The 12,462-nt window shown below is 49.6% G+C and overlaps 1 protein-coding gene across 1 annotated transcript in view; it reads left to right on the top strand.

The window, feature by feature from the left end:
* Positions 1–12,462, top strand: part of LOC125762678 (uncharacterized) — a 146,052-nt gene that overhangs the window by 130,261 nt on the left and 3,329 nt on the right. The window contains exons 73-89 of the mRNA XM_049425058.1: positions 34–645; positions 734–1,384; positions 1,639–1,950; positions 2,019–2,351; positions 2,418–3,029; positions 3,118–3,768; positions 4,023–4,334; positions 4,416–4,748; positions 4,815–5,426; positions 5,495–5,818; positions 5,980–6,312; positions 6,385–7,524; positions 7,596–7,808; positions 8,103–8,498; positions 8,596–9,564; positions 9,644–11,911; positions 11,994–12,431. Of these exons, the coding sequence (XP_049281015.1) occupies positions 34–645; positions 734–1,384; positions 1,639–1,950; positions 2,019–2,351; positions 2,418–3,029; positions 3,118–3,768; positions 4,023–4,334; positions 4,416–4,748; positions 4,815–5,426; positions 5,495–5,818; positions 5,980–6,312; positions 6,385–7,524; positions 7,596–7,808; positions 8,103–8,498; positions 8,596–9,564; positions 9,644–11,911; positions 11,994–12,431 (10,509 nt within the window). The remainder of the gene's footprint in view (positions 1–33; positions 646–733; positions 1,385–1,638; positions 1,951–2,018; positions 2,352–2,417; positions 3,030–3,117; positions 3,769–4,022; positions 4,335–4,415; positions 4,749–4,814; positions 5,427–5,494; positions 5,819–5,979; positions 6,313–6,384; positions 7,525–7,595; positions 7,809–8,102; positions 8,499–8,595; positions 9,565–9,643; positions 11,912–11,993; positions 12,432–12,462) is intronic.

The following is a 12,462-nucleotide window of genomic DNA, read 5'->3' as shown; positions in this document are numbered from 1 at the left end:
ATCTCTCCATAACGAACCCCCTTCCTCCAACAGCGCCTGAGCCCGTCAATGATGATCCGTGCAATCCCTCGCCCTGTGGGGCAAATGCGCAATGCCAGAACGGTATTTGCACATGTTTGCCAGAGTACCAAGGCGATCCGTACCGAGGCTGCAGGCCAGAGTGCGTTTTGAACTCGGACTGCGCTCGGGACAGGGCCTGTATTCGTAGCAAGTGTGTAGATCCTTGTCCGGGTACTTGCGGCCAAGATGCACTATGCGAAGTGATCAATCACATTCCGATGTGCCGATGTCCGGATGGAATGGCCGGAAATGCTTTTGTGCAGTGTCGGCCACAGCAAGCTCCAGCTGTGACCAATCCATGCAGTCCATCACCTTGCGGTCCTAATAGCCAGTGTCGCGAAATCAATGGACAAGCTGTGTGCTCCTGTGTCCCAGGATACATTGGAAGCCCTCCGACATGTCGTCCGGAATGCGTTGTGAGTGCTGAGTGTCCTCAGAATCAAGCGTGTACCAACCAGAAATGTAGGGATCCTTGTCCTGGAACATGTGGAGTAGGAGCCAGGTGCTCGGTTGTGAATCATAATCCAATTTGCAGCTGCCCGGAAAGATACACGGGCGATCCATTCGTACGCTGTCAGCCAATGAGTATGTTCCTCAACCATATGAATCTACGCTTGTTTCGCTTCTTGATCGCTTACGATCACTCTCTCCTGTCATTCTTGATCACTTTCAGTCGAGCCTCCGGTACAAATGACCCCAAGCAATCCTTGCCAACCGTCTCCTTGTGGACCAAATGCTCAGTGCCGCCCAGTCGGTGATTCCCCGTCTTGTACATGTATGGAGGGCATGATAGGTGCTCCACCCAACTGCCGCCCGGAATGTGTCAGCAACTCTGATTGCTCAAACAACTTGGCATGCATACGACAAAAGTGCCAAGATCCATGTCCGGGTGCTTGTGGGGCCAACGCGGAATGTAGGGTTGTCAGTCATACACCTATGTGCATTTGTGCCATTGGATATACAGGCGATCCTTTCACTCAGTGCGTACCGTTCATACAAGATACGCCCAAAGATCAAACGACACCTTGCCTACCCAACCCATGTGGAGCCAACGCACAATGTAGGGAACAAAATGGTGCCGGATCATGTACATGCATTGAGGATCACTATGGAAATCCGTACGAAGGCTGTCGTCCAGAATGTGTGCTCAACTCGGACTGCCCATCCAACAGGGCTTGTGTTAGGAATAAATGTCAGGATCCTTGTCCAGGCACTTGCGGTCAGAATGCTGACTGCCAGGTCGTTAACCATCTGCCCTCGTGTACCTGTTTCCCCGGATACGACGGAGATCCATTCAGATATTGTAACATCCAAGAGAAAGAACGTAAGCAACCCTTCATCGAATACGTTGCTTGTTGCGTGCTTGACATCTCGCTTCACTCGACCAAGCTTAGTTAGACAACCGATGTTCACTGTTGACCCGCACTTTTTCTTTGACATCCCATGTTAGACAATCCCGACCAAACATACGAAATACGAAACATATGACTTTCCCGCTGCCTTTCCCATTGCATCGCTTTCGCTGTATGTGTTGATTAGTTGTGTTCAATGTCGTGTTGTGTCTCCCCTTTACTACAGCGGTACAAGAGTACGTCAATCCTTGTCAACCGAGTCCTTGTGGTCCCAACGGCCAATGTCGAGAGGTTAATGGACAGGCAGTCTGCTCGTGTCTTCCCACTTATGTCGGCTCTCCTCCGGGATGTCGCCCTGAGTGTGTGGTGAGCTCGGAATGTGCCTTAGACAAAGCCTGCGTCAATCAGAAATGTGTTGACCCGTGCCCTGGAACATGCGGTACCAATGCTAGGTGCAACGTCAATAATCACAGTCCCATTTGTTCTTGTCAATCTGGATACACAGGCGATCCGTTCACGAGATGCTACCCTATACCACGTAAGCGCCTCTTTCTCCATACTTTTCCACCTCCAGTCCTACAGTATCGTTGTTCTTTTCTACAACAGCTCCGGTGCAAGATGCACCAATCGTCGTAAGGAACCCATGCGTTCCGTCTCCGTGCGGTCCAAACTCACAGTGCCGTGATGTAAACGGCTCTCCTTCATGTTCATGCTTGATCAACTACATTGGATCGCCGCCAAATTGTCGCCCCGAATGCACAATCAACGCGGAATGTCCGAGCAATCAGGCATGCATGAACGAGAAATGTCGAGACCCTTGTCCGGGATCGTGTGGCATCAATGCCAGATGTAATGTGATCAACCATACTCCCATTTGTACGTGCGAAGAAGGATACACTGGAGATCCTTTCACAAGCTGTCGACCCATGCCACCGCCACGTAAGAATTTCCCCGCGTTCCTTTGGCTCTCAGATCTCTCCATAACGAACCCCCTTCCTCCAACAGCGCCTGAGCCCGTCAATGATGATCCGTGCAATCCCTCGCCCTGTGGGGCAAATGCGCAATGCCAGAACGGTATTTGCACATGTTTGCCAGAGTACCAAGGCGATCCGTACCGAGGCTGCAGGCCAGAGTGCGTTTTGAACTCGGACTGCGCTCGGGACAGGGCCTGTATTCGTAGCAAGTGTGTAGATCCTTGTCCGGGTACTTGCGGCCAAGATGCACTATGCGAAGTGATCAATCACATTCCGATGTGCCGATGTCCGGATGGAATGGCCGGAAATGCTTTTGTGCAGTGTCGGCCACAGCAAGCTCCAGCTGTGACCAATCCATGCAGTCCATCACCTTGCGGTCCTAATAGCCAGTGTCGCGAAATCAATGGACAAGCTGTGTGCTCCTGTGTCCCAGGATACATTGGAAGCCCTCCGACATGTCGTCCGGAATGCGTTGTGAGTGCTGAGTGTCCTCAGAATCAAGCGTGTACCAACCAGAAATGTAGGGATCCTTGTCCTGGAACATGTGGAGTAGGAGCCAGGTGCTCGGTTGTGAATCATAATCCAATTTGCAGCTGCCCGGAAAGATACACGGGCGACCCATTCGTACGCTGTCAGCCAATGAGTATGTTCCTCAACCATATGAATCTACGCTTGTTTCGCTTCTTGATCGCTTACGATCACTCTCTCCTGTCATTCTTGATCACTTTCAGTCGAGCCTCCGGTACAAATGACCCCAAGCAATCCTTGCCAACCGTCTCCTTGTGGACCAAATGCTCAGTGCCGCCCAGTCGGCGATTCCCCGTCTTGTACATGTATAGAGGGCATGATAGGTGCTCCACCCAACTGCCGCCCGGAATGTGTCAGCAACTCTGATTGCTCAAACAACTTGGCATGCATACGACAAAAGTGTCAAGATCCATGTCCGGGTGCTTGTGGGGCCAACGCGGAATGTAGGGTTGTCAGCCATACACCTATGTGCATTTGTGCCATTGGATATACAGGCGATCCTTTCACTCAGTGCGTACCGTTCATACAAGATACGCCCAAAGATCAAACGACACCTTGCCTACCCAACCCATGTGGAGCCAACGCACAATGTAGGGAACAAAATGGTGCCGGATCATGTACATGCATTGAGGATCACTATGGAAATCCGTACGAAGGCTGTCGTCCAGAATGTGTGCTCAACTCGGACTGTCCATCCAACAGGGCTTGTGTTAGGAATAAATGTCAGGATCCTTGTCCAGGCACTTGCGGTCAGAATGCTGACTGCCAGGTCGTGAACCATCTGCCCTCGTGTACCTGTTTCCCCGGATACGACGGAGATCCATTCAGATATTGTAACATCCAAGAGAGAGAACGTAAGCAACCCTTCATCGAATACGTTGCCTGTTGCGTGCTTGACATCTCGCTTCACTCGACCAAGCTTAGTTAGACAACCGATGTTCACTGTTGACCCGCACTTTTTCTTTGACATCCCATGTTAGACAATCCCGACCAAACATACGAAATACGAAACATATGACTTTCCCGCTCCCTTTCCCATTGCATTGCTTTCGCTGTATGTGTTGATTAGTTGTGTTCAATGTCGTGTTGTGTCTCCCCTTTACTACAGCGGTACAAGAGTACGTCAATCCTTGTCAACCGAGTCCTTGTGGTCCCAACAGCCAATGTCGAGAGGTTAATGGACAGGCAGTCTGCTCGTGTCTACCCACTTATGTCGGCTCTCCTCCGGGATGTCGCCCTGAGTGTGTGGTGAGCTCGGAATGTGCCTTAGACAAGGCATGCGTCAATCAGAAATGTGTTGACCCGTGCCCTGGAACATGCGGTACCAATACTAGGTGCAACGTCAATAATCACAGTCCCATTTGCTCTTGTCAATCTGGATACACAGGCGATCCGTTCACGAGATGCTACCCTATACCACGTAAGCGCCTCTTTCTCCATACTCAAGCCTTAGGCTCTTCCACCTCCAGTCCTACAGTATCGTTGTTCTTTTCTACAACAGCTCCGGTACAAGATACACCAATCGTCGTAAGGAACCCATGCGTTCCGTCTCCGTGCGGTCCAAACTCACAGTGCCGTGATGTAAACGGCTCTCCTTCATGTTCATGCTTGATCAACTACATTGGATCGCCGCCAAATTGTCGCCCCGAATGCACAATTAATGCGGAATGTCCGAGCAATCAGGCATGCATGAACGAGAAATGTCGAGACCCTTGTCCGGGATCGTGTGGCATCAATGCCAGATGTAATGTGATCAACCATACTCCCATTTGTACGTGCGAAGAAGGATACACTGGAAATCCTTTCACAAGCTGTCGACCCATGCCACCGCCACGTAAGAATTTCCCCGCGTTCCTTTGGCTCTCAGATCTCTCCATAACGAATCCCCTTCCTCCAACAGCGCCTGAGCCCGTCAATGATGATCCGTGCAATCCCTCGCCCTGTGGGGCAAATGCGCAATGCCAGAACGGTATTTGCACATGTTTGCCAGAGTACCAAGGCGATCCGTACCGAGGCTGCAGGCCAGAGTGCGTTTTGAACTCGGACTGCGCTCGGGACAGGGCCTGTATTCGTAGCAAGTGTGTAGATCCTTGTCCGGGTACTTGCGGCCAAGATGCACTATGCGAAGTGATCAATCACATTCCGATGTGCCGATGTCCGGATGGAATGGCCGGAAATGCTTTTGTGCAGTGTCGGCCACAGCAAGCTCCAGCTGTGACCAATCCATGCAGTCCATCACCTTGCGGTCCTAATAGCCAGTGTCGCGAAATCAATGGACAAGCTGTGTGCTCCTGTTTATCTGGATATTTTGGTAGTCCTCCGATGTGTCGTCCGGAATGCACTGGAAGTTTTGAATGTGTGCTTTCGCAAGCTTGCATTAATTTTAAATGTACCGATCCTTGTCCTGGTAGCTGTGGATTTTCGGCTCGCTGCACAACGGTTAATCATAATCCAATTTGTACATGCCCTCCGAGGATGACTGGAGATCCTTTCTCTAGATGTTATGAAATTGGTAATTTACGCCTTTTGTTCGGGAAGCTAGATCACTTGCTTATCAAATTGATCCTTTTCGTATTACAGCTGAAAAATCACCTCCTCTGAATATACCGGCCGATCCATGCCATCCATCACCGTGCGGCTCAAATGCTCTTTGTGTCAATGTAAATGGTGTTCCGTCGTGTAGTTGTCAACCGGAAATGTTGGGTTCACCACCCAATTGCCAGCCAGAGTGTACAACTAATTCGGACTGTTCCCGTGTTCAGGCATGCTCAAGGCAAAAATGTGTCGATCCTTGTCTTAATGCGTGCGGCGCAGATGCGAGATGTCACGTTTCATTGCATGTTGCTAACTGTTTCTGTCCCGACGGTTACGAAGGGGATCCGTTCCGCACTTGTACATTAAAAAGTGAGTGTTAATCCTTTGCCATAGCGTTTGTGTGTGTATAAACTATATTTTAAATCGCAATATTTGTACATTTTACTATTCCATAAATACGTTAATCCATCCACAATTGTGTATGTATATTCTTCATGGTTTGTTCTTTAATTATTATTAATGCATTACAGTAACCAAGCCACCACCACAGGCTGAACCGAGAGACCCATGTTATCCATCGCCATGCGGTGTCAATGCACGATGCCGTCCAGCAAATGGCGGAACAGCAGTATGCGAATGTATAGAGAACTATTTCGGAAATCCGTACGAAACTTGTCGTCCGGAATGCGTTGGGAATGGTGACTGTCAAAAATCTTTGGCTTGCATTAACAACCGCTGCAAGGATCCGTGTCCTGGTGTGTGTGGACGAAATGCGGAGTGTTCCGTGGTTAATCACACGCCCGTATGTTCGTGTCCAGAAGGCATGAAAGGAAACGCTTTTGAACAATGTCTGCGAGAGGAAGGTAGGTTGAAAAATTAACGAATGAAAATTAATTTTTAAACTCATGTAAATGGTACGGAATTCTTCCATACAGTTCCACCACCATCGGATCCATGTTATCCATCGCCTTGTGGACAAAATACTATTTGTCGTGTGTCGAACGGCAATGCTGTATGCGAATGTTTGCCCGAATTTAGAGGAAGTCCATTCGGACGTGGCTGCTACCCAGAGTGCGTGATTAATAGCGACTGTCCCAGAGATAGAACGTGCGTCAACAAGAAATGTGTCGATCCGTGTCCCGGAGTGTGTGGTTATAGAGCTGAGTGTCACGCTATCAACAATAGTCCAGTTTGCTCCTGTCCGAGAAACATGATCGGTGATCCATTTGTAGAGTGCAAGATTGCTGCTCCAAAGGATCCCTGTAATCCATCGCCATGTCGTACAAACGGAATATGTCGCGTAGTAGGTGATCGTGCCGAATGTCAATATCCGGAGTGTATTATCAACTCAGATTGTTCAACAAACCGCGCCTGTTACAATCAAAGATGTCAGGATCCTTGCGTCGGTGCTTGCGGTATAAATGCATTGTGCAGTGTGATTAATCACTCGCCCGTGTGCTCGTGCCCGGCACGTCATGCAGGTTCACCTTTCGTCCAGTGCATGCCGCAACGTGACGAACCACTACAGCCACAGCCAGAATGTACTAACGATAACCAATGCACGAACGACAAGGCATGTATTAACGCGCAATGCCAGAATCCGTGTACGATAGGCACAGGACTTTGCACACAGAATGCAGAATGCCGCGTACAATTCCATCGTGCGATTTGTGCCTGCCGTGAAGGTTACACGGGTAATGCGCAGCTCGCTTGCTACGAGGTCGGATGCCGCAGCGATAGCGACTGTCCAGTGACAGAAGCTTGCGTTAACAAGAATTGTATCGATCCATGCCGTCATACGCAGTGTGGTCGTAACGCATTCTGCAAGTCTGACTACAATCACAATGCACGTTGCCACTGCACGGATGGGTATCGAGGAAATCCTTTGGTCGGTTGTACGCGTCCAGAATGCACAACCAATGACGAATGCCCGTACCATCAATCGTGTCAGAATGAGCAGTGCCGCGACCCGTGCAACTGTGCGCCAAATGCTCAGTGCCGAGTGGATAATCATCAGGCCAACTGCAGATGCCCACCAGGATACACGGGAGATCCGCAATTTTCATGCGAAAAAAGTATGCATCACAACATTTAATGGAATATACAATATTTCTAAACAATATAATTTTTCATCTATTTTTTACAGTTCCTGTACGTGATCCAGCACAATGTACTATGGATGCGGATTGTTCAAGCAAGCTTGCTTGCTTCGGGGGTGTTTGCAAGAATCCATGCACAGAAACGAAACCTTGCGCAGAGCATGCAGTATGTACAGTGCAAGACACCTTGCCACTCCGAACAATGTATTGTGTTTGTGAGGAAGGATACGCGGGTGATGCTGAAAGACAGTGCTTGCCAGGTATATTTGGCACATCATTAAAACTAACTAGCATATTGCTTTTTTTAGTAAATCCAGTAGAAACGCATTATTTCCAAGCTTTAACCAAATCCTTCTTTCTGGCTTTCAGACAAATGTTTAATGTTGTTTTCTCCTTTCTAGCTGATACAATTCTTTTAAATTTCCATGTTTATTACACCCTCTATCTGCTCTATAAAACAATACCCATCCCTAGCCAACGCTTCGTAGTGTGCTATCAGTTGCAACACTTGATGTGCTTTCATTAACGCATGTTTATTTCATCGTTGCCTACAGTCTCTAAAGACGAACCTGGGTGCTACAGCGACGTGGAGTGTTCACCGACCGAATCTTGTCGAGCGCGAGTTTGTGTGGATGTGTGCAGCAACTACAATCCTTGCGCCCCAACGGCAGAATGTTTGGCTCAAAGCCATAAAGCTATTTGCTCTTGCCCCGTCGGTACGGTGGGTGATCCATTCCAGAACTGCTATAAACCACCGGTTGTATCACCGGAATGTGTTGTCGATGCCGATTGCTCATCCAGTATGGCCTGCGTTAACGAACGATGCCAGGACCCATGCGCAGAAAGCAATCCATGTGGTGGCAATGCAGAATGTCGTGCTATCTATCATCGGCCACATTGTACGTGCCCCATCGGCTGGGGTGGAGATCCAAAAACACAATGCTATAAGCGTAAGTATTGCAAAATATTGCATAACGAATGTTATGCATATGACATGAGCTATACTTTGCATGTGCTAAATATTTCTAAATTTTATATGTATTACAGCGGAATGTAAGACCGATACGGAATGTCCATTTGATAAGGCATGCTTCAATGAAAAGTGTATCAGTCCATGCACATACGGTGCCACACAGTGTGGACGAGGTGCTAGTTGTGTTGCTCAAAGCCACCGAGCCGTTTGCATCTGTCCACCAGGCACACAAGGAAACCCGTTCGTATCGTGCGTCACTGGTATGTGTCAATACAACGAAGATTGTGCTGAGCATGAAGCGTGCGACAGGTTGAATCGAGTTTGCCGTCCGGTATGTGAGGATGAAACGTGCGCTCGTACAGCGACCTGTGTGGCAAAGAATCATCAGGCGAGCTGCGAGTGTGCTCCTGGTATGCGTGGCAATCCATATGTTGAGTGCTTGCGCGATGAACCGGAACCAGAATGTCGCATGGACAGTGAATGTGGTTCACAGCAGGCCTGTATACGTAACCGTTGTGTCAATCCCTGTGCGGAGCTAACACCCTGCACGAACCAGCAGATTTGCAATGTAATCGACACGCTGCCACTACGTACAATCATTTGTGCATGCCAGACAGACATGTTGATGGACCGATCTGGAAGCTGCAAGCCGATTGTGATAGATGAATGCCGGTTGGACAATGATTGCGCTGATACAGAGCGATGCGTGCGTGGTCAATGCATTACAGCGTGCAAAGCGGATCCGTGCGGTATAAATGCGCAATGTACGTCCGCCAATCACCGAGCACAATGTACCTGTTCACCGGGATATGTTGGAAACGCTCACATCGAATGTCTACCGGAACCGCGCGTAACATCACCCAAAGAGTGTGTTGTTGATGATGACTGTTCCGATGATCGATCGTGCATTAACGATCGGTGCATAAACCCGTGTGTTAACGATGCATGCGGGCGTGGTGCGCTGTGTCGCACTAACAAACATCAGGCAGTGTGCAACTGCCCGGCTGGATATACTATGGACGGCAATGGAAACTGTATACCGCGTAAGTGTAATGGATTGGTGGCGTTTGGGAAGCCCACGCTAAAAATGAAACCTTTCATCTTCTTTCTTTCCAATTTCAGCTGCCGGAGATCTTCCACGTTGTCGATCCAATTCGGATTGTACGCGAAGTGAAACTTGCGTAAATGAAATATGTGCTAATCCATGCAACTGTGGTCAAAACGCAGACTGTTTTGTGAAGGATCACTATCCGGTGTGTAGCTGTCGTCCGGGTTATTCCGGCAACGCACAAACGGGTTGCTTCAAACTGGAGTGCCAGAGTGATAACGATTGCACGAACGACAAACAGTGCACGAACGGGGCATGTGTTGATCCGTGTCTGTATCAGAATCCTTGCGCACTGAATGCGCAATGTTATGGTGATCGACATCAAGCCGCATGCCGTTGTTTGCCTGGGCTGGAGGGCGATCCGTTTGAGAGATGCAGGCGCGTAGAATGTCACTACGATGGCGAATGTGCGCAAACGCTCGCATGTCAACAAGAGCAGTGCGTGGACCCTTGCGCCAATTCACCGTGCGCCCAGAATGCACAATGCTTCGTGATTAATCATCTGGCCCAGTGCAAGTGTCCAGAGCAAATGCCAGAAGGTAATCCATATTCGTTCTGTCGACCACGTGCCGTGGAACGGGAAGAGTGTCGCGTGGACGGAGATTGTCCCAGCCGTCTGGCTTGTATCGGAAACCGTTGCGTCAATCCGTGTGATGAATTGAAACCATGTGGTGCATCAGCACTGTGTACTGTACAAGACTCCGTGCCAGTACGGACAATGGTTTGCGAATGTCCTGCAATGCACGTGCCGGATAGCGCTGGAGAATGTAAGCGAATCGTACTACAAACACCAGTAGGTGTTTGCACGACTGATTCCGAATGTCCGGCAAAGGAGGCATGCATTAACCGACAGTGCCGCGACCCATGCAGCTGTGGCACGAATGCCATCTGTTCGATCAAGAATCACCGGGCGGTGTGCTCGTGTGAGGATGGTTACGAGGGCAATCCCAACATCGCTTGTCGTGCGATTGGTTGCCGCGTTGATTCGGAATGCGAAACAAGCAAGGCATGTGTCAACGGAAATTGCGTCAACCCGTGTCTCGACCATGACCCATGCGGAATTGGAGCAGAATGCTTCGGCCGAGCGAATCGGGCTGAATGCCGCTGTCTGAGCGGCTTCCGTGGCAATCCGCTGGTGCAATGTAATGTAGTCGAGTGTCGCAGTAACAATGACTGTCCGGATGACAAGCAGTGTCGTAACTCGCAATGCGTCAATCCATGCATCTATGAGAACTCCTGCTCCGCACGAGCGGAATGTCGTGCGCAGAATCATCTGGTGGTCTGTCGGTGCCCGGTTGGGCTAGTAGGAAATCCGTACGTGGATTGCCGGCCAGAAATTGTTCCGGAGTGTCAGTATGATACAGACTGTCCGTCACATTTGGCATGTATTGACAACAAATGCACGGAGCCCTGCAATGCATTGACACCGTGTAATCAGCCAGCTCGTTGTGAAGTGGTACCTTCTTCACCGGTGCGCACCATGTTGTGTACCTGCCCAGACGGATACGTAAGCAGTGGTAGTGGCACTTGCAAACCTGTGGTGAAGGCGGGCTGCATATCCGACTCCGATTGTTCAAGTGATACAGCTTGCATCAACAGTATATGTCGCGATCCGTGCAACTGTGGACCAAACGCAGAGTGTCGCGTTAAGGATCACAAACCCGTCTGTTCCTGTGCACAGGGTTACGACGGCGATCCAGAGACGCAATGTATCAAAATCGAATGCCGATCAGATAGTGACTGCTCAGGACAGCACACATGCTACAACCGTCAATGCGTGCCAGCATGCTCAATGGAAAGCTGCGGTACGCAGGCTGAATGCATAGGAATTAACCACCGTGCTGTATGCGAGTGTGTGCCGGGCTACGAAGGCAATCCCAAAGTAGCCTGCAAGCTGATCGGATGTCGACGCGATTCAGACTGCCCGCTGGATAAGGCATGCATCAACGGAAAGTGCGAGAATCCATGCGAACTGCAAGCAGTATGTGCACAGAACGAACAGTGTCAGGTGTACCAACATCGACCCGAATGTGCCTGCCCCCCACCTTTCGAAAACGACCCACTGCAAGGATGTGTGCTGCGTGACGATCGTTGCATGACGGACGGTGAATGTCCATCGCAGACAGCCTGCATACAGGGCGAATGCGTGAACCCGTGTAACGTGACAGAACCGTGTGGAGTGAACTCAAACTGCAAGGTACTGGACACGTTACCAGTCCGCACTATGATATGCGAATGTCTCCCTGGATATCAAGGCAATGCTGCTATACAGTGCGATAAAAGTAAGTGATCAAAGCGTTATTGAGCAGTTTAGGTCTTTTTTGCTAATAATAATAATTTCCTTTCACTTTTTTTTACAAACAGTGGCGTTATGTCCGACAGATCGTGGATTTGTGCGTAACTCTAACGGGGAATGTGTCTGCCCACCGGGCTATGGATTGTCACTGTACGACGATTGCCAACCGTGTCGAGAAGAAGATGGACTCAAAATTGACGAAACGGGTCGCTGCGTATGTGCGCTTGAACGTGGTCTGATCATCGATGAGCGTGGTCGCTGTATTTGTCCAATCGAGTACGGCTACCGGTTAACTAGCCGGGGCGAGTGTGTTCGCAGCGAAAAACCGGAATGCGAACGAGATGAGCACTGTGCCGATTGGCGATACTGTAATCTGGAATCGAAGACTTGTGACGATCCATGTCAGAGGAAAATATGTGGCACCAATGCGCTGTGCAACGCAACGAACCATCAAGCGGTGTGTCAGTGCATTACAGGATACACTGGAAATCCAGAGGAACATTGCAGTAAGTAGCATTGGGGGATAGGGATGATACG

The sequence above is a fragment of the Anopheles funestus genome, chromosome 2RL (assembly GCF_943734845.2).
Source record: "Anopheles funestus chromosome 2RL, idAnoFuneDA-416_04, whole genome shotgun sequence".
Taxonomy (NCBI): Eukaryota; Metazoa; Arthropoda; class Insecta; order Diptera; family Culicidae; genus Anopheles; species Anopheles funestus.
This window is presented reverse-complemented; position numbering and strand designations above follow the sequence as displayed.